Below are 22137 nucleotides of genomic sequence, written 5' to 3' on the forward strand. Positions count from 1 at the left end.
GCCAATAAACGAGGTTCCCATGCTGGCCTGCTTCGGCGAGTAAGTATTGGGTCCCCTTTGCAAAGGTTTTGTTTCGTGTTGCTTGATCTCTGATAGTGGGTTCATTTGCACTCAGCTCCGCACTCTTCCCGGGTGTAATAAGCGAGTTGGGGTAGGCTTGCGTGTTGGGTTTGGACCTAACATCAACATTACAATACTTGGCGTGAGTGAATTAAAATGGACGGGAATGGGACATTTTCAATCAGGCAATACAAAATATTTTATGCAGGAAATAAGAAATCAAGAAGAAATCTAGACATAACCTACTAAGGTGAGTAGTGAGATTCTAATTTTTAATTCAGAGTTTTTGTTGTCCAGTATGTCAGATAACTTTTGGTTTGTTAGACTATAAACTTTATAGGCCCAAGCTTTTAACTGCATTGTAAATTCAAAATCTTTTTTTTGGGGGGGGGGAAGACTACAACTATTTAAAAATGATAAATATTACAAGGATTCTATAAATAAAATTTATTTTTAAAAGTTCTTATTCAGTGCAATAAAGCCAGTACAGCTGCCTTTTAATAGAAAAGTATGCCAGAAATTCAACAGGTGAAGCGCCCTTTCCTCAGCCCGTTCCTCCCAGAAGAACAGAACTGCTATTTGGGGGGAAAGCGTCAAAGTACTTTCATTTCTGTTTGTCGTAAAGCTATTAAGGTTGCGATCCTATATATAATTACCTAGGAGGAGTAGATGTGAAGGCCCAGGGAAAAAACAACGGGAAAATTGGAGAAAAAAGTCCCCCCCCATTTTTCGGAAGAAAGAAAATGTTTAAAAAAGGTTTTGGGGGGGGGGAAACTGGGGGGAAACCCTCTTCCCATTTTTCAAGTTTTTTTTTCCGCCGAGCCGACGTATTTATTCTCTCTCCGCTTGATTTATTCTTGACTGTTAGTTTTAAGCTACCTCTGCCCCCCTCATCCAGCTAAACTACAATGCCCACAATGCAAAGGGGAAGAAAGTGCCTTGCCGTCCCTCTCCCACCCCGACTTCTTAGCTGAGCGCCGCCGTTGGTACGGTCTGAACTGCATCTCCCAGGATGCCTGGCGGCGGCTTGGGCACGGATGAGTGTCTCCAAGGAGGAGGAGGAGACTCCTTCCCCCTCACCAGGCTAAGCGACGGCTTGGTGGGTTGGCGGAAGCGGCGCCGCGGAGTCGGGAGGAGGATGGGAGGTGAGTATGGATGGGCCCGGCTGCCTTCCCCACCCACTCCTTGTAGTCCTTGAGCAGAATTCATGAACCGAATACTAGCGGGGTGGGGTAGAAGAGGGAGCCTGGGCGCACGACAGAGGAAGGGGTCGGCCGAAGGAGTCCCTGAAGATGCTGAAGCCCTGCGGTATATATATTAATGAGCATCTCCATCTCCAAAGAGCAGGAAAACCGTCTGCCCCAGTCGCCGCCGCCACCACGTACTGCTCCGCAAAGCTGACAGGTTCTGCTCTGTAGTTCGGTCCAAGTCCACAGGTATTTCTCCACTTTCTACTATTGTTACTGTTATTATTACCGCCCCCGCCCTAGAGACTCCTTGGTATACGTATCTTACCGCCTCAACACTTTTTTACAGCGCAATTCTACGTATTTTTTACTCGGAAGTCTCTCTTTACTCTCTGGGGCTTACTGCCAGGTAAGTATGCATAAGACTGCAGCTTTGGAATTATGCATAACAGATGAGGATTAAGGTGGTGGTGGTGGAGGAGGGAAAATAAGAGAAAGGTGCAGCTTTTCCCACCCCGCCCATGAAAAAAGGATTAGATTTCTATTGGGACAGGCGGGTAGGAAATCTCTTTTGCTGTTAGCGCAATCCTGTAAGTGTGTACTTGAGTGAAAGTCTCATTTCTCCCAGGCATGTATGTAGAGTATTGTACTTTGTGATACTCTCACTTATAGTAGTGATCCCTGTTGATGCTTTGATGAACAGAACAACAAATTCAAATAAGAATGGACTCTGTGTTCTTCCCCACTGACAATCCTTGCCCTCAAATGCTACTATCTGCCAAAGGAAGTGCTGTTTCCACCGCCATGATAAAACCCTGGATCTAACAATGGGTTCATGCTAATAAAGTTAGCCAATGAGAGGAACCAGTGGTCTGACCTTTTTTGAGCCACAGATGTAGCAAGAAAAAAGTGGTTGGTTACAAACAGTCTACTTATATTTATTTTTTGTGTTCCTGAAATTAAAAGTGAGATTTCCCCCTTATTTCCTCTTTACTAGTCATAGCTGATAGTTGACAGAGGCTTTGGCTTAACCTGAGTGTGAGAATCTGTGCCAGTACCTTATTTAAATGCCAAGTGATGGTCTTATGCCCTGTGACTTCTAAATTTTAAGCGGGTAGACTTCATTATCTAATTAATTTCCTGGTGGTAATCCTTCATTTAGTACATATCCTTCACCAATGCTTCTTATAAATTAAAACTTGAGAAATAGTACCATACTACCCTACATTTGGGTGTGGCCTGCCCAATTTGTTTTTCGTAAGAATGCAAAGTAGATTGTTGTATTAAAGACAAACTTGATTGACTTGCATCAGTCTCAGTTTGCTTCTTCTTTTTTCCCTCCTTCCCAAATTAAAAAAAAGCCACCCTTGGCAACTGAAGTACCTTGAGGACATTGTTGTGAACATAAGCTACGGAGCTTCTTGTTCAGGCTGATTTCTGTAGGAATATTATTATGTAGTCCCCCTTCTGCACATATTCTCTCTCTACACCCCAAGAGATTTTTAGTGGGATAAGTGGAATGTTGCAAAGAATCAAATTCAGAACACCCTTATTTGCCTGTGAACTTTATTAAAATGAATGGGGTTTGGAATGGAAATGGACTGCCTTCAAGTTGATCCCGACTTATGGCTACCCTATGAATAGGGTTTTCATGGTAAGCGGTATGCAGAGGGGGTTTACCATTGCCTTCCTCTGAGGCTAGTCCTCCCCAGCTGGCTAGGGCCTGCTCAGCTTGCCACAGCTGCACAAGCCAGCCCCTTCCTTGTCCGCAACTGCCAGCTGGGGGGGCAACTGGGCTCCTTGGGACTATGCAGCTTGCCCACAGCTGCACAGGTGGCAAGGCACATAACTCCTGAGCCACTCCCTGTGGGGGTGATCTTTAGCTGGCCCTTTACATCCAGGAGACACGAGCGAGGATTTGAACTCACAGACTCTGGACTCCCAGCCAGGCTCTCCTTTCCATTGGGCAGGGTTTAATCCTGATGAATGTGATTTATTTCCAAGTAAATATGTTTTGAGTGGACTGCCAATTAAAAATAAGTTCTATTGAAATTTATTTGCTAGTTTACACAGTAATATTGGGATCTGTCTCTTGCCCAGATAATATCCCAGGTACACACTGTGAAAATTTGTGGTACATAGATAACACTTTGCAGTGGTGTATGTGATTGATTTGCGAAACAGCTGCAGTTGTGGGAATAAAGTCTGTGTGTTCTGATTCATGTAGCACTTTTTCCACATAACTGGGACCTGAGGAACATTGAATGAAAGTCTGACACTTGGAATGTGAATAGGCCTTTTTTTTTTTTACTTTAGGATGCGAATACTGGAAATCTTCACTCTAAAAATAGACACACATTCATGAGAAATGTGACATAGCACTTGATCTACAAAAATATATTTCTCCCATATTTTGTTTTGTTTTACACAGAAAAGAAGCCTTTAAATTCATTACCTGCCCTTCATCAGTAGGTCCCAGGGCAGGTCATGATAATATAAAATACATAATTAGAAACAGTTTTAAACAAATTACAAATAATCTCCAGCCATCACAGCAAAAAGTTGGAGATGATGGGAGCCGTAGTCCAACAACATTTGGGGAACCTTAGGTTCTCCATCCCTGCTTTAAGCTAGTTTTTACATTTTTATTCCACCTTCCTCCAAGGAGCATAGGGTGGCTTACAAGTTTCTGCCCTCCACTGCCCCCATTTTGTCCTCCCAACAGCCCTCTGAGGGGAGTTAGACATGGAGAGAGTGACTGGCTCTATATTACCCAGTGGCTTCATAGCTGACTACAGCTGGTACAGTAGGGCCCCACTCATATGGCAGGTTAGGTTCCAGACCCCCGCCGAAAAGCGGATCAGCTGGAGTGCGGGGGTCTGGAACCTAACCCACTGATCGCGCTGGAGCGGCGGAGTCTGATTGCCCCTGAGGAGAAGATCAGCTGTAGTGTGCTACAGCTGATCTTCCCCTCCTCCGGCGAGATCAGCTGGAGCACGGGGGGGTCTGATCGCGCCGGAAGAGGAGAAGATTGGGTGTAGCACGCTACAGCTGATCTTCCCCTCGGGTGAGATCAGCTGGAGCGCAGAGAGCTCCAGCCCTCACTCCACCTGATCACCCCACTGGCACTGTATTAGCAGAACACCGAAAAGTGGGGTGCTGAGAAGTGGGGCCCTACTGTATAGCATAGTGGGGAGGAGAGCCTGGCTGGGAGTTCAGAGTCTGTGAGTTCAAATCTCTGCTCATGTCTCCTGGATGTAAAGGGCCAGCTAAAGATCACCCCCACAGGAAGTGGCTCAGGGGTTACGTGCCCTGCCACCTGTGCAGCCGTGGGCAAGCTGTATAGTACCAAAGAGCCCAGTTGCCCCCCAGCTGGCAGTTGCGGACAAGGAAGGGGCTGGCTTGTGCAGCTGTGGCAAACTGAGCAGGCCCTAGCCAGCTGGGGAGGACTAGCCTCAGAGGGAGGCAATGGTAAACCCCCTCTGCATACCGCTTACCATGAAAACCCTATTCATAGGGTAGCCATAAGTCGGGATCGACTTGAAGGCAGTCCATTTTCATAGCTGAATGGTGATTTGAATGTGGATCTTCCTGGTGTGGCACTGATTGTAGCATGCTTGCATCCAGATTTAATTTTAACTCGGATTTTAAAACTAAGAAATCTAACAATATTTGAAGTTACTTTTAATCCATTTAACTTTTTTTTAATAAAAAAATATTTTTATCAACCTTGCATTTGATGCGTTAGTGGTGGCCTGTTGGTGTAATGAAGTTGTGCTGTTTTCACTCTAATATTTTGACAATATCTTATCTGAAACATTGCCTAGCCACAGTAAATGGCAGCATATTTAGTGCATTGGGTTTATGCTGAAAGACATAAGAAAACTTTGATTTTCCCACATCGGCGTAGGGTCTTATTGACAACAATCTCTGTGTTGATGTGGGAAAATCAGTCCTGCAGTTCTAGAAGAATTAGGACTCATCAGATTTCAGACAAATGCATGTATTTAATAGCATAGTAGACAAAACATTTGGAACTGTAACAGGATGATTTACTTCACCCTGGTAGCACAGGTTTGTAGGAATTAAGTTTTACTTGTAGCTATGAGAGTCTGGACATGGTGGACCAGAGGTATCCCAATATTTTTGGCTTAACCTTTACCTTTCTGCCTAAGCCACTCAGGAGATTATTATTTAACACTCTGTTTTTGAACTCTTTTCTCTGGTACCAGTTTCATCCAAATAGTACACAAATAATGGCTTGTTTTCTTTGTATGAGTATTTTATCTTTCAGTTTTTGCCATTTTTAAAAATATGATTACTCTGCTGTTTGCAAACCTTAGGTTCTTTTATGAATGTCCTGTGACTTTCAATTTCCCCCCCTTATTCTGTACAGTAACTACTCCTTCTGCATTATTAATACGGTAAGCTCTGGCTGCCTCCACCCTTTGTCTGTGCATTCATCTCTTCTTAGCTACCTGCTGCTTTGCCAATGCTTCTTTTCTGAGCACTCCCTTTAATTATCTTCGTAAGCGCCAGACCATGCTTTCACTTTACTCATCACTCTTACTTTCTTCTAGAGAACACATTGCAAACTAAGATAATCCATAAAATAGTTGTGCTTCTGGGTCGGCTTGATGTCCTGTTGTACTGTGATTACTTGTAAGTCCTTTGCTGCTGGTAATAGTCTTTGGGTGTGCTTGGACACAACAAAACCATGACATTAAGGGAATCAGTATCAGCAAGCCTTGGACTCCTGCCCTTCCCCCCACACACAGTAAGGAGATTGGAAGCTTCTACTTCCATTTTATTTTAGTTGCAGTATAGCAGGTCATCTGAACTTTAAACTGTGGTTAGTCTTAACTATAGTTATTTAGAATAAACCAGCTTCATAAAACTATGGCTTTAAGTTGGATTGTTTTACCAAACCATAATTAAGATCAACCACAGTTTGTTCAGAATTTGACAACACATCAAGCTGTGGTTAACCTGAAACTCAAGCTTCTGGATTCAGCTTCTCCTCATGATTATGCCAAAGGTGAGTAAGAAGTGACATGGTAGAGGTGTATAAATTTGTGCATGGCATGAAGAAAGTGGATAGAGAAGTTTTTTCTCCCTCTTTCATAACGCTAGAACTCATGGACATCTAATGAAGCTGAATATTGGAAGATTCAGGATAGACAAAGGTTTTTTTCCCCGCACAGTGAATAGTTAAACTATGGAATTCACTCCCACATGAGACAGCGATGGTTACCAACATGGATGGCTTTAAAAGAGGATTAGACAAATGCATGGAAGATTAGGCTATCATTGACTACTAGCCATGATGGCTATGTTCTGCCTCCACAGTCGGAGGCAGTATGCTTCCGAATACCAGTTAGTGGAAATTGCAGGAGGGGAGAGTGCTCTTGTGCTCAGGTCCTCTTTGTGGGCTTTCCATAGACATCTAGTTGGCCACTGTGAGAACAGGATGTTGGACTAGATGAGCCACTGGCCTGATCCAGCAGGCTCTTCTTATGAGGAGGGAGCACATGAGTCTTGAGGCTCTCTGAGGCTTACTCTCGTAATGTTAAAACAGTTTAGCCTTATGTCCAAATGAGGCTTATAAAACTAGAACAACTGTGACAGTAGAAATGGCAACACAGACATCTTGAAAACAAATTTAGATAGTTGAGAAAGAGGCTTGAAAAATTAGAGGATTTAATAGTCTTTTTTTATAGAGGCACTCTAGATTTTGGTGTGTTCCACTTCTGTATGAGCCAGTGTTGTGTCTGTGAGCCTGGAAGTTACTGGTTCAAATTTTGCCAGCTATGAACTCACTAGATAGCCTTGGCAAGCCTCTATCTATTCCCCTCAGCCCTCATCTGCAATATGAGAGTGATAATACTGTTGTAAGGATTACTGGGGTAAAGCATCAGAAGTGTGTTGAAGCTTCTAAAATATTGCACAAATGCTATGTTTTATTATGTTGCTTTCCACTTTCATATTTCAGTAAATCATCATTGTCAATTTATCATGCTCAGACCAAAAATAAAACCAAATTAGAACCATATTAAGCATTATAACCTTAGTACAGAGCAAAATACAAAGCAAGATGTTTATTTATTTATTTATTATAAATATTATTATTATATTAAAATTATTTATAAATAATAAAGCAAGATATAACATTAAGGGCTATTTGCACAAGTGTACGTATACACAATATAACAAATGACTTAAATAGTCCCCAGCATTTCAATAAATAGTACTTACTCCAGTATTGTGCCATTTTATTTAAAATATTTCTACTCAAACCTGTTAACAAAACAGTCCTCAAGGTGGCTAATATCAGATTTTTACATTTCAATTTAACATACAAACAAGCAAGCCTAGCAGCAATAAACCCCCAAACAGTTAAAGAAACAGTGGAATTAAACAGTAGGTGACGGTAACAACAAAGGCAAATCTAAACTACATTCCATCAGAATTGTATGAAAAGAAAACACATTTAACTTGGCAACAAAACGTTTTTTTAAAAAGGGTAGGCTCCGGGCAACTGTCTTGTGTCTAGGTGCCAGCACAGAAAAGGCACTGTAATTTATTATATGCTATTTTGCAAGGATCATTTATTGATTATTAAAGTTGGTCTTGCCAAGTTTTATTGATAAGTATAAAAATGTACCTTTTTACATGCACATTCCAAACCTCCAGAGCCCTTCCTCCATTTTCTTACATCAAATCCGAGATACACAGCATAACATTGTAGCAGCAATAGTGGGCACTGTGGAGGTACGTGATTTAAGTAGATAGAAATAATATGCAGTAATGTATTCTTATGTATGTATATTTATTTAAATTATTTTTACCCCACTCTTTAACCAAAAAAAGGCCCTCAGAGTGGCTTGCAAAGATTAGCAATAAAACATTCCCTGCCTCCAGGCTTATAATCTAAAAGGCATGAGACAGCAGGAAGGAGGAAAAAAGCAAATTCACAACATGTGTTGATTTGCTAGTCTGTGGCATGATGGTTTTGGGTTCTCCTTATGGTCATCTGGAATAGAATCACGTAAACTATTTTGTTTTCTGTTTTTGTCCTTGTTTATGCTTAACTTAGATATATTTTAATGACCAGAATTTTATGGAAAGGGAGGTTCTGAAGTTATTTGAATTGTTGAATTGCACAGATACTGAAAGTAACAATGGAAGGAGCAGGTAGCGTATGCACATGAGAGAGGCTGTCTAGAGCTGGAAGAGCAGAAGGGTCATGCTAGCTCTCATTAAACTTCAGATATTACTGTTCAAGCATGTTTAGACATTTTCTTCTTTTTTATTATCAATTGCAGTTGAGACACTATGATGGATAACCGCTTTGCCACTGCCCTGGTAATTGCCTGTGTGCTTAGTCTTATTTCCACCATCTACTTGGCAGCCTCTATTGGCACAGACTTTTGGTATGAGTACCGCAATTCATCACCACCAGAAAATTACAGTGAAATTAAGGTCACTTGGGATGAATTCCTTGGTGAAGATGAAAAATCTTATACAGAAGCTCTCTTTCGATGGAATGGAACCATTGGTCTGTGGCGGAGGTGCATCACAATGTCTGAAAACTCTTACTGGTTTAACTCACCAGGTAAACCCACTTCAAACAGGTTCTCTAACTGCATCTTTATCTGTACTGCACTCCATTAAGGCATTGCTGTACTTCCCATGATCAGAACTGACATTTTAAAAAACTTTAAAGCAGCTGTGGGGAGAAGAGATTGGGTGTTAACCTTAATGCTAGTTTCCTGTTTGAAATCCCCCACTGTAAGTGGCTTTTTTACCTCCCACTGGGAAGGAAATAGAGAAATTGTACTATGCCTCCCTTTTCTTTTCCTCAGTGGAGCTTCTAAGACCTTTTTAAAAACAAAATTTGAGAGGTTCGTGATTGGATGTCCTGCATCATATCTCTGTTGGCCCTGACAGGTCATTTGAACACAAAGCACAGATGGATGGATGAATAAATGAATTGAGCAGTCATTTCCAAATTGTTGTGCTAATTATCAGTTATAAAGACACGCAAATTAGCCTGAAAGTGAATTTTAATTGCATCTTATAAACAAGTGCCTCTATTTTTTAAACCAAAGCTCACTCATAGGAAATTATTAGTTTGCCTCTGAAGTAGTTTAAAAAGTTTTCTGCTGAAAATGTCTAATTGTTTTGAGAACAACTGCACTAACTTAAAAACTGGAGATCAGTGCCAGCTGTCTCAGAATAATGTAAGCAGAATTACAGTACTTAAGAGTTCAAACCTTTATTCCAGAGATGGTCAACGCATGAGCTGCATAGAGACCTTGGCCTTACTGTACTGTGTGCAGTCCTTGCATCTTCCCCCATCCCTGGTGTTTTCCTTCCTTCTGCTCCTTAACATTGTTGAAGAAAATCAGTAGACTTGTAGTACCTTAAAGGATGTAAACTTAAAACAAGAAATCTGTTCATTCTTAAGATGCCACAAAACTGTTTTACAGGATGGGATGATTCACCTGTCCATCACCTGACATCACAATTACATCAGGTGGCCCTTTTTTGCCTGCACAATTTGAAATTAAGCTGTGCAACCAAATGCACAGCCCACAAAGTACCTTTCAGAATGCTCTGCAAAACCAGAAAGACAATCAGCTGATTGTTGGTTCTTGAGGAGCACTTGCAAGGAACTTCACAAGACCCGACAATCAACTGGAACACCCTGAAAGTTGTTTTGCAGGCTGTGCATCTGGCTACACAGTTTGATTTCAAATCAAAGTGCAGAGCACTTTGCACAGGGCTTTGCACTGCTAATCAGCGATGCTTTCAAACCCCATTTTGGCTAAGCCAGGTCTTTACCTGCCTCAAATCTGACTTCATATATGACATCAGGGCTATAGGGTAGGTGGGTGTGGCTTTGACAAAATGGCTTCACAGGCCAAATGGGGAGGCCTGGCAGACCTAGTAAGACTCATGGGCTAGAGGCTCCCCACCTCCGATATACTCCATCTACTTAATCTAAATGTACAGTATGCATGTCTATGGGTAAAGAATCACAGTAAAGCAAATAAGTCCTTAACAAAGGTTATTTTCTTTTTTATTCTGGAAGCTGAGATGGTCACAAGATGTGTCAGTTTTTCCCTTTCTGATCAATTCATGGAAAAATATAATGATCCTGGGAATCATAATAGTGGCAGTGATCTGAACAGGACCTGTAAGTATTTTTGGTTTTGTCAAGTGGATAACAAGTATCTTAAGCTGCAGTCCTGTGCCACTTACCTGAGAGTAAGCCCTATTGAACTTGGTGGGACTCACTTCTAAATAACAATAGGATTGTGCTGTTAGAACACGAAACAAGGCACTTTTAAACCAGAACATGAAACATTTCTGCCTTTGTGAAATGTGGGCGAGTGGCAAGTATGTTAATTTACCAAAGACTATGAACAGTGCAATTCTGTACATGTCTACATAGAAGTAGGCACCATTGAGTTCACTGGGACCTACTCCCATGTAAGTGTATTTAGGATTGCAGCTCAAGTTATTTAGGAGGTTCTAGTAATTTGCTTGGGGTTCATTGATATACATACAGCATAGTCTTTTATGTAGTAGTTACACTCTGCAGAGATCAATGCTGTTTTGTTATGTGTTGTATTTCCTTGCTGTTTATCACAGACAAAAAGCTAGAGTTCTTGGGCTCTGCCCCAAATAAGTAACTCAGTATTGAATTGAACTGCCTACTCTTGTCATGGAAGCAGTGCATTTTGCACAATGAGATTGGAAAAGAGCCCCTAAAATTGAGATGTCCTAATTATGCTCTACATATTTTCTTTAGATCTTTGGCGCTTGCAGTTCCTCCTTCCCTTTGTCAGCCTAGGACTGATGTGTTTTGGGGCTCTTATTGGGGTCTGTGCTTGTGCCTGCCGCAGTCTGTACCCTGCCATTGCCACAGGAGTCCTCCATTTCCTAGCAGGTGAGTCCTCTTAACAAGCTTCACTTGCTCTGTGTTGAAACATGAATATTTTAATAATGTGAACCAAGCATTAGGTGCTGTGGTCTTACTGTAGAATACTGCTTTTTCTCCAGGTTTGTGCACACTGGGTTCTGTTGGCTGCTATGTAGCTGGAATTGAGCTGCTCCACCAGAAGCTAACCCTTCCGGATGATGTGCAAGGCCAGTTTGGCTGGTCCTTCTGTCTGGCCTGCGTCGCAGCACCTCTGCAGTTCATGGCTGCTGCCCTTTTCATCTGGGCTGCGCGTACTAACAGGAAGGAATTCACACTCCTGAAAGCATACCGTGTAGCTTAACAGGATATTTCATTGCTTCCCATGTCTCCTTTTCCCATAATGAGATGTCTTTTTGCCCATTTTACCTCCTTGTTCTTCCTTTTTTTATTAAATTGATGATTTACCTGTTCCACAAAATGCATGCTTCTTGCCACTTGAAATGAAATAGCTTGAGGGTTCTTATTTAAAAGCCCTTGGAGGCCAGATTATCATGAATAGCATTTTGTTGCCAGAGATCTGCAGGGTTTTAACAAGTTTCTAATCTTTTTTTTCTAAACTATAATTTTGATGGCATGTCTTTGTTACTGCCAATGCTATGCATTTTTTTCGTATCTAAACCTGATCTGCAAGAACAACTGACAGGATGGTGTCAGCAGGAGAAAAAAGATTTTAATTACACTAATGTTGGCAGTATGCATATTATGACCCACTAGGAAATAAACCGATGCAATCTCTTTCATAACATGGAACTTCCTTCTAGATTGTGATACAATATTGTTCCCCTCCCTCTTATATCTATCACTGTATCTCTTTCAACCCTTCTGGCCTGATTGTTGTAAAAAGGCTGGTAGCCATTACCTTTCTAAATTCAGTGAAATGATGTCATGGTTTGTTTGTTTTTTCTCCTTGTAGCTTCCATGACAAGGTGTAACTTCTAATTTGACTAATGTAAGTGTGTATATAAATCTGACTTTTAAAATACTTTATTTATGCAATGCAATTCCTTACTGGATTTTTGTATAAGTATTATTCATGTCACCTAAATGAAAACTGTTGTTTAAAAAATAAACCTAGCAAAGGCTCATGAATTTTACTGGATTTGTATGTAGCAATTGAGAGGAAAATGCATGGAGTACAACTGAAGCTCAGTTTGCAATCAGAGAATCTTGACAGTGGCTTCTGCCCAAATTCCCTCTTCCTATGTGTTTAAAACCATCATGCTGTGGAGGGGGAGTAAGGATATGTAAAAGGTTTGGTTGCAATCCAATGCATGTCTACTCAGAAGTAAGCTCCATTGGGTTCAGTGGGACTTACTACTACTACTACTACTACTACTACTACTACTACTACTACTACTACTATTATTATTATTGCATTTATATACCGCCCCATAGCCGAAGCTCTCTGGGCAGTTTACAACAATTAAAAACAAATATACAAATTTAAAAACACATTTTTAAAAAGCAATTTAAAAACACATGCTAAAATGCCTGGGGGAAGAGGAAAGTCTTGACCTGGCACCGAACAGATAACAGTGTTGGCACCAGGCGCACCTCGTCACAAAGTTCATTCCATAATTTGGGGGCCACCACTGAGAAGGCCCTCTACCTTGTTGCCATACTCCCAGCTTCCCTCCGAGTAGGCACCCGGAGGAGGGCCTTGGATGTTGAGCGTAGTGTACGGGTGGGTTAGTGTCGGGAGAGAGATTCCATCAGGTATTGTGGTCCTAAGCCATGTAAGGCTTTATAGGTTAAAACCACCTTGAATCGAGCTCAGAAACATACAGACAGCCAATGCAAGCGGCCCAGAATCGGTTTTATATGTTCAAACTGTCTGGTCCCTGTTGCCAATCTGGCTGCTGCATTTTGCACAAGCTGCAGTTTCTGAGCCATCTTCAAAGGCAGCCCCACGTAGAGTGCATTGCAGTAATCTAATTTGGAGGTTACCAGAGCATGGACAACTGAAGCCAGGTTACCCCTGTCCAGATAGGGATGTAGTTGGGCCACCAACCAAAGTTGGTAGAAGGCACTCCGTGCCACCGAGGCTACCTGAGCCTCAAGTGACAGAGATGGTTCTAGGAGAACCCCCAAGCTACGAACCTGCTCCTTCAGGGGGAGTGCAACCCCATCCAGGACAGGTTGGACATCCACCATCCAGTCAGAAGAACCACCCACTAACAGCATCTCAGTCTTGTCTGGATTGAGCCTCAGTTTATTAGCCCTCATCCAGTCCATTGTCGCAGCCAGGCACTGGTTCAGCACATTGACTGCCTCACCTGAAGAAGATGAAAAGGAGAAATAGAACTGTGTGTCATCAGCATACTGATGGCAACACACTCCAAAACTCAGGATGACTGCACCCAATGGTTTCATGTAGATGTTGAACAGCATGGGGGATGGAACTGACCCCTGTAGAACCCCATACTGGAGAATCCAGGGTGCTGAGCAATGTTCCCCAAGCATCACCTTCTGGAGCCGACCCGCCAAGTAGGAGCGGAACCACCGCCATGCAGTCCCTCCCACTCCCAACTCAGCCAGTCTTCCCAGAAGGATACCATGGTTGATGGTATCGAAAGCTGCTGAGAGATCAAGGAGAATCAACAGAGTCACACTTCCCCTGTCCCTTTCCCGACAGAGGTCATCATACTAGGTAAATGTGTATTGGATTGCAGCCCTTGTTGCTTTAGAACCACTGTGCAGCTCCCTTAAAAACACATACCATATCTGTTTAATCTTGGCATTTCAAACTGATAGCAAAATTAAACAGATATGGTATACATTTTAAAGGAAGCTGCACAGTGGTTCTGACTTAGAACTGTCCATTTGTATGCTGTAATTCTTGCAAATAAATAGGTAATTCTTAGATCTGTTAGGAAGAGATGATGATCCACCCCTGCAGGCCCAATCTAGATTCACTAATAGGCAAAAAACCTTGCGGTTTAAGAATGTCCCACAAACATTTTATATTTCTATTTACTAATAGGCAAAAACCTTGCGGTTTAAGAATGTATCTATAGCCCACAGATATTTCTATCCAACTTTAAAAAGCAGGGAAATTGGGCAGCTATAGTGAATGCACCAGGGGAGCAGGAGACCTGACCTCCTCTCTGAAATATTGGACTGCCCTACAAATTTGTCAGAATGCAAACACAATTTGGGTTGGTCTTTCACAGTCCAATCCACTTGCTGTGTATCTTGCAAGAATTTGGTAACATGTAGTGGCTGTAATGGAGTTCCTTGTCGCTCACCACTCTGGGGCAGTGCCGGCCGGGGTGTGTGTCTCCAAGTGCCCCTGACCATCCAGGGGGATTGTGGGCAGTGCAAGGGATCAGCGCTTATAATCGCCAGGTGAATCCCCCCGTAGCCCTTGGGCTCATTCACTGCAGGGTTCAGCCCCGGACCATTATGCGGCTCGGCAGCAGGAATGCTGCCCCCGAGGGAAGCAAACAGCCCCCCCCACAGGTGGCCGCTCTTGGCTCGGGCAGGGAATACGGGCAAACAGCCCCACGTGCTGAGTGTCAACCTGCGCTGAAGCTACCAGCACAGGCTTTGCGGTGTTCCCTCTGATAAAAGAAACATTCAAACCACTTATATGCCTATAATTCCTGTATTTTTGTTTGTTTGTATTTGTGATATTTCACAAAACCGACCGTATGCTTTTCTACCTTTAACGTTTCTGGAGATACACATGATTGCAATTCCACTTATTTCTCCAGAACAGCAAGTAACGATGTGTCATGTCTAGGAAGGTAGACCACCAGTTTCTATGGTTGCGGGTGGCTGAGACGCTCTAGCAAACCACTTATATGCCAATAATTCCTGTGAGTTTTTTGCTTGTATTTGCAATATTTCGCAAAAGCCACTGTATGCTTTTCAGCTCAGCTGGGCTGGGGAGAACCTGCAGGCTGTGATTGAAATTGACAAGACTCAAAGAGAGTAGCCTTGCAGGCAGGAAAGCGAAATTGACTAAGAGTGCATTAGTGTCTGTAATCTAAGAGGAAAGCCTCTATTTCTCTTCTCCCCACCTCTCCCTCGACTCTGGATGCCTGGAAGCAAAGACCAATACGTTCAAGAAGAGCATTTGATGCGGGGGGTGGGAGGTGGAGGTTAGGCAAAGATAAATATTTTCTTCCTTGAAAAAGTTTACAAACAACCACAATTGCAGATCTCACCCTGAGTGGCTGCCCAGTTTGCAGGCTGGCTAAAAATTAACCGCTGTTGCTGCTTCTGCACAAATGTGCTTTTTTGCATCTGCGCAGTAGAAGTTGCAGCCCCCCCCCCCCAACACCACACCATTGCTCTGATAGGTTCCTTTTTCCTGGGCTTTCCTCAGACATTTGCGCACGTGCGCAACAGTTGAAATACATGATTGGCTGAGAATGAGGGAAGGGATATGGGGAACCGCCCAAGAACTGCCCATCAAACGCCCACAGCTGTAAAGTCCGCGGTATTGCATTCAAGCGCCTGAAGGTACAGCAGATGATACCCAGTTTAAAAAAGCAAATTGCATGATTTGTAGTATTACAGGAGCGGACTTAACTGCGCGAAAATGCGCAAAAGCGCACGGTGTCATATGGACGACCAAAAAATAATGAAAACATAAAGCGATCATGTCACACATTTTACAGTCATCTGGATGAGCCCTAATTCTAGTTTTGTCCTTTTCCTTCTCCCTGCTGAGTTCTACAAGGATGACACTACAGAGCAGGAGGAAGACGGCAAGCAATCCCACCCCCTTGACTGGTTGTAAGTAAGGAGATAGGCAGATGGTGGCTGGCTGAGGGCAGACTGAGCTTGGTGGAACAGTGCCCCACTTGCCCAAATGGACCAACCTCCACTACTGCAGAAGTTTAACATTTTCATATTTTTGTCTTTTAAAATTTTTTTGGGATGGAAAGAAGGTCTCCCTCTACACTACCAGTGGTTCCCAAATTTCTCAAGGAAGGACAGAAAGATATAGGGAAGGTAGCATAGCTCCTAAGTTCTGGTCTGTATTATACTCTATGTTGCTGTTTTCCACTAGGTGGAAGCAGTAGCTTTCTCTACAAGGGCACTGAAGTGGATTAGAATATTTCATATTTCTGCAAAATATATTTCAAGCTGCTGAGTGTGAGTTGTTAGCTGTCCTGCTGTCAAAGAAAACCATAATTAATGTATGAAATACATATCACACGTGTTCTAGTTCTTCCGTGGATTTCTCCTTTTTTCACCCCATGTTCACTGCCACCTATGCACTGTTGCCACTCCAATCTCCCAGTTTTTCTGTCAGCCCTTATACCAACCTACTGAACAATGGTGTAATTATATAAGAGTGGAAGTTGTTGGGAACTGAGTTTTCCTTCAAGGTTTTGTCACTGTAGGCAAAGACTAGTTTTCACAAGGTGCAACTTCACCAGTGTTATCTACTCCTGCAGTTCTGATAGTACATGAGGTTCATACAAGGGAAATACTATGGCTCCTTAAATTAAAATATGGTGTTACTAGACTCCAACTCCCATCAACCCCAGCTAGCATGACTAATGATGATGGGAATCCAACAACATCTAAAGCAGCCTTTCCCAGGCTTTGGGTCCCCAGATGTTGCTGGACTACAATTCCCATCATTCATGACTATTGCTATTGCTGGCTGGGGCTGATGGGAGTTGTGGTCCAACATCATCCAGGGACCCAAAAGTTGGGAAAGGCTGATCTAGAGAGCCACTGATTTCCCTGTCTTAAAAGCTGTGCTGTGTTTGAAATAACAGGTTTGAATGATACCTAAATGTAGTAGCCAGAGTATTTATAACTACACTATTTATTTATTTATTTATTATTTGATTTATATCCCGCCCTTCCTCCCAGCAGGAGCCCAGGGCAACAATTCTGGCTTTCCTTTTAAAAGTACCTATTTTCATGTTTGGGTTCTTTGCCAGCTGGCATGCTGTTTTTTCTCCTTCCCACCTCTTTGACTCCCACACAACTGAGAGAATGAATATTTTTCCTTTTACTGCTGTCTTGGGAAGGCTGTGCTCACAAAGAGACAGTGAAGCTTTGGCAGGCGTGGAAATTAGCTAAGTTACAGAGTTCATGGAGAAACAGGATGAACTACAGAGCCAGGAATAAGGAGACTGTGGCAAAATAGGTGGCATAAGTTCTCTTGGCATGGAAAATAGTTAGGTTACTTCCAGGCAATCTGTTTATTGAACACTTATCCTGACTTGTTTGCACAAAATTTACAAGAAGGTTATCTGGCATCAGCTGTTTCCTGAGCATTCATTCTGATTGGTTTGCAGGGACGCTATACAATATCACATCAAGCAATTGTTACCCACACTTTTAACTGCATTATCCTATCACATTTATTTCCACAAAAAGTTCAGGTTTTTCAGAAGTGGGTTTCTTGTGCAAGAGTACCAAATCCACTTTAATTGTGTAATCTGAACTTGTATGTGATTGGTTCTCACCTACAAAATAGTGACAGTTCTGGAAGCACTCTGTGTTAATTCATATTGAGAGACACTCATACCTCTTTCCTTTTTTTTTTTTTTAAGTTTCCTTTAATTCAGAACTGGAGCCTCAAAAGGCCAGTTCAGTTCAGTTTTCCCCCCTTCCACCCTCCTTCTCTTCCCCTAGTAGGGATAGAGGAATCTGTCAGTTTTGGTTCTCTCAGTTTTTCATTTTTCCAATCTTAAATTCAGTTCTCCACATTTCTGCAGTAATTTGTTTTTTTTTAAAAAAAAATTCTCAAGAAAACTATTCAATATTTTAATTCCAATTTCTCCTAATAAACACATTTTTGTATGTAATCTTGCCTAATGTACACACTTTTGCAAGGGATTTCTCATAATATTGAGCATTTTTGTATGTTACTGTGACTAAAACACTCATTTTTATTCAGTTTCCCTTAGTATGTGCATTTCTGTAAACAATGGTTGGAGAACTGCATCACAAAATTTGGATTATTAATTTTGAAAGATGGTTGTGTTTTGCTTTTCACTGTTTTGGAAAGTGCAGTTGTGATAGATTTAGCTCTAAATGCAAACTGAATTGAATTTCTCCCCCATCCCTACTCCCTGGGCTCCTCCCATTCTGCAGCTCATTGTAAGCCTATTGATTCCCACCATCTCTCTCTCTTTCTCTCTCTCTCTCTCTCTGTCTCACACACACACACACACACACACACAAATGCACACCCCTACCTCCTACCTACCTGCCAGAGGGAAGGCACAACTGTACAACACTTACACACATAGGATAGGTCTGACATGGAGCTCTCTCTCTCTTTCTTCTCTCAGGCATGCATAACTCCAAGCAAGAGTAACTTGTAGGCCAGGACCTTGTGGAGGAGAGGGAGACAAGTATTGCACAGTGTTCTGTGCACATTGTGGTGGTGTGAGAGGGATGAAGGTTTCATTTTTGAGCCTCATGCTGACACATTCTTATGGGCACAGGGGTGCCTATAAAAGGGTGGATAGGGCCCTTTGGTCTTGTGTTTTTGTATTTAAAAACTTCTCTCTGTAATAATTTCAGAAGTCCCTGTGGCCAACATGCAAATAAACTTTCTAAAAGAGTAATAGATTGTTTGATACACTAGATAGTTAAATATTTTTTCCAACAAACTTTATGAAAAAGGAAGATTTTGGACTTAAGAAGCATGTTTATTTATTTATTTATTTATTGCATTTGTATACCGCCCCATAGCTGAAGCTCTCTGAGCGGTTTACAACAATTAAAAACATTAAAAACAAATATACAAATTTAAAAACACATTTTTAAAAAGCAATTAAAGCTTAATGAATAAATAAATTGAATGTAGGCCTGAACTGAGTGAATTGCATAAGTGAAATCAGTTTTCTTTTGACTTACCTGTTAATAACTGGAAAACATTAAATATTATACCTTTTTTCCTTTTGTTTGGGATGTAGGTGGGAAAGCCAATAGGCAGTCCTGCAGCCTTGTGGTTTATGCGAAATTTGAACTCTTTATTTCTCTCATCATTAATATCACATTATGGGACTACGAGTTGAATATTAAAAATTCTGGGCATCAAAGAAGTGAAGGCTACTTTAGTAGCAGCTGATGAAACTGAAACACACAAGATGGTGATGACAGATTTTATCTTCAATATGTAATAAGGCAATATGAGATGGGCTCGGCTCCAGATTTTTGTCCCTGGGCTTTTGAAAATGAACCTTCAGTGGCATTTGTTCAACCAACACATCATTCATAAAGTGAGAAGGAGAAACTAGAAACACAGAAAAGGATACAGAAGGAGGAGAAAATAGAAAGGACTACAAAAAGTCAAGATGGAAAACCTTAAGAAATATGGGGAAATGTTAGCAACTGTCTAGCTGTGACCATGTATATTTCTTCCCTGCCTCTCACCTCAATGGAAAGAGAAGAAATAGCAGGTTATGACAGGGAAATTGGTGCTGGTTCCTGGAAATGCTATTTATAATCATTTTATTCCATCTTGCCTAAAAAAAAGAAAGAAGGCTCCAGGCAACTAACAGAATCCCTTAAAAAGTTAAAAAGTCTATTATACAGTCAAAGTTGGATAAAACTCAAAGAAAATTCACAACCTTAAAGAGGAGAACATAAAAGCAGTCCATCAAATTAAAGCATAAATGGTTCTCTGAACAAAAGCAGTTACCTGCCTCCTAAAGGAACATAGGTTTGGGCTCAGGTAGTCTTTAGGAAGAGTATTCAGTAACACCCCCCCTTCCATTCAAGCTCTATAAAAATAGGTATTGCCTAGCTGTAAGGGCTGTACAGGAGACACTGGGAGAGACCAAAGCTCTTGGCAGCAAATGTTTTGCATGCATGCATTATGTCAGATGTTTTGCATGCATTATGTCCCAGGTTCAATCCCCAAAATGTCCAGGTCGAAGGTTCTTAGGTGGAAGGAGATGTGAAAGGCCTCTCTCTGACAATTGCTGCCAGTCAAATATTGGGTTAGATGGACAAATAGTCTGACCCAGTATAAGGCAGCATTTTTGTTGGTAGCAGAGATCATATCGCAAACATATGTTGGATGATGGAATGGACCAAGGAATTTCAGAAGGAAATCACCCTGTGCTTTATAGATTACAGCAAAGCCTTTGATTCTGTAGATCACGAAAACTATGGAATGCTTTAAAAGAAATGGGGGTTCCACAGCATCTGATTGTTCTGATGTGCAACATATACTCTGGACAAGAGGCTACAGTAAGGACAGAATATGGAGAAACTGATTGGTTCCCCATTGGAAAGGGTGTGAGAGAGGGGTGTATTTTATCACCCTGTTTGTTTAACCAAATGCAGAACATATCATACAGAAAGCGGGATTGGACCAAGATGAAGGAGGTGTGGAAACTGGAAGGAGAAATATCAATAATTTAAGATATGCAGATGATGCCATACTACTAGCAGAAACCAGTAATAATTTTAAACAAATGCTGATGAAAGTGAAAGAGGAAAGCACAAAAGCAGGACTACAGATGAACGAAATGAAGACTGAAGTAATGACAGCAGAAGATTTATGTAACTTTAAAGTTGACAATGAGGACATTGAACTTGCCAAGGATTATCAATACTTTGGCACAGTCATTAACCAAAATGGAGATAATAGTCAAGAAATCAGAAGAAGGCTAGGACTAGGGAGGGCAGCTATGAGAGAACTAGAAAAAGTCCTCAGATGCAAAGATGTATCACTGAACACCAAAGTCAGGATCATTCAGACTATGGCATTCCCAGTCTCTGTCTATGGATGTGAAAGTTGGACAGTGAAAAAAGTGGATAAGAGAAAAATTAACTCATTTGAAATGTGGTGTTGGAGGAGAGCTTCGCGGATACCATGGACCACGAGAAAGATAAATAACAGAATGTTAGAACAAATTAAACCAGAACTATCACTAGAAGCTAAAATGATAAAACTGAGGTTATCATGCTTTGGACACATGAGAAGACATGATTCACTAGAAAAGACAATAATGCTGGGAAAAACAGAAGGGAGTAGAAAAAGAAGACCAAACAAGAGATGGATTGATTCCACAAGGGAAGCCACAGACCTGAACTTACAAGACCTGAGCAGGGTGGTTTATAACAAATACTACTGGAGGTCGCTAATTCATAGGGTCGCCATTAGTCTTAATTGACTTGAAACCACATAACACACACACCCTGAATTAGAAATGGTACATTGGAATTTTGTTCTGTATGATACTTCATTTTGAAATACTGAAACCCAAAATCAATTATTGTAAGGTGACACTGGTTTTAGGTTGGGAAAGGTTTGTAAGAATATAAAAAACTGAAAAATGTTCATTGCATAAGTATTCAGCCACTGTGCTGTGGAAGCTCCCAGTTTACACAGATGAAAGAAATTGCCCTACTGGGGACACAATTACCTTACCATTGGCCTCCACCTGTGAACCATTAAAGTTGCTGTCACATTGTCAGGACAAAAACCCCACTGTTAAAGGATCATTGGTCAGACTGTAGATCTGAAGGAAAATAAAGACCAAAATGCATTCTACAGAAGTGAGAGATAATGTAATACAAATACATAGATTAGGAAAAGGTAAAAACTAATATCCAAGTGCTTAGACATCGCAGTGAGCACAGTTGGATCAATAATCAGCATCACACCACCCAGGCATTGCCAAGAAAAGGCCGTCCCTCAAAACTCAGCACTTGAGCAAGAAGACGACTTGTGAGAGAAGCTACAGAGAGGCCAACAATCACTCTGAAGGAGCTACAGAGTTCAGTGGCTGGGAGTGGAGTAATGTTGTACCAGTCAACCATATCAAGAGCGCTGCATAACACTGCCCTGTATGGGGAGGGTGGCAAGAAAGAAGCCATTACTCAAAAAGTACCATCTGAAAGCATGTCTGGAGTTTGCCAGAAAGTATAAGAGTGCCCCAGCTGTGAGAGGAAACA

General features: G+C 41.7%; 1 protein-coding gene across 5 annotated transcripts; it reads left to right on the plus strand.

Moving 5' to 3' along the window:
* Positions 1–1060: 1060 nt before the first annotated feature.
* CLDND1 (claudin domain containing 1) lies at positions 1061–12327 on the plus strand. Of its 5 annotated transcripts, none has more exons than XM_061628325.1 (6): positions 1061–1496; positions 1597–1656; positions 8573–8862; positions 10345–10449; positions 11068–11205; positions 11319–12327. In XM_061628325.1, the coding sequence occupies exons 3-6, from the start codon at positions 8583–8585 to the stop codon at positions 11537–11539; spliced, it is 744 nt and encodes a 247-aa protein (XP_061484309.1). In that variant the 5' UTR covers positions 1061–1496; positions 1597–1656; positions 8573–8582; the 3' UTR covers positions 11540–12327. The 5 variants fall into 5 exon arrangements, with proteins under 5 accessions (XP_061484309.1, XP_061484312.1, XP_061484310.1 ...); XM_061628326.1 differs by lacking the exon at positions 1597–1656 and having other exon boundaries at positions 1062–1205; positions 1403–1496; XM_061628327.1 differs by lacking the exon at positions 1597–1656 and having other exon boundaries at positions 1062–1205; positions 1408–1496.
* Positions 12328–22137: the final 9810 nt, after the last annotated feature.

This window comes from Rhineura floridana, chromosome 5 (genome assembly GCF_030035675.1).
Source record: "Rhineura floridana isolate rRhiFlo1 chromosome 5, rRhiFlo1.hap2, whole genome shotgun sequence".
Taxonomy (NCBI): domain Eukaryota; kingdom Metazoa; phylum Chordata; class Lepidosauria; order Squamata; family Rhineuridae; genus Rhineura; species Rhineura floridana.

Bases quoted from the DNA above. Each gene is read 5' to 3' on its own strand.
- CLDND1 (XM_061628325.1), top strand. From the start codon at position 8,583: ATGATGGATAACCGCTTTGCCACTGCCCTGGTAATTGCCTGTGTGCTT. The intron at 10,450-11,067 runs GTAAGTATTTTT...TATTTTCTTTAG, and splicing joins CAGTGATCTGAACAGGACCT to ATCTTTGGCGCTTGCAGTTC. The intron at 11,206-11,318 runs GTGAGTCCTCTT...CTTTTTCTCCAG, and splicing joins AGTCCTCCATTTCCTAGCAG to GTTTGTGCACACTGGGTTCT.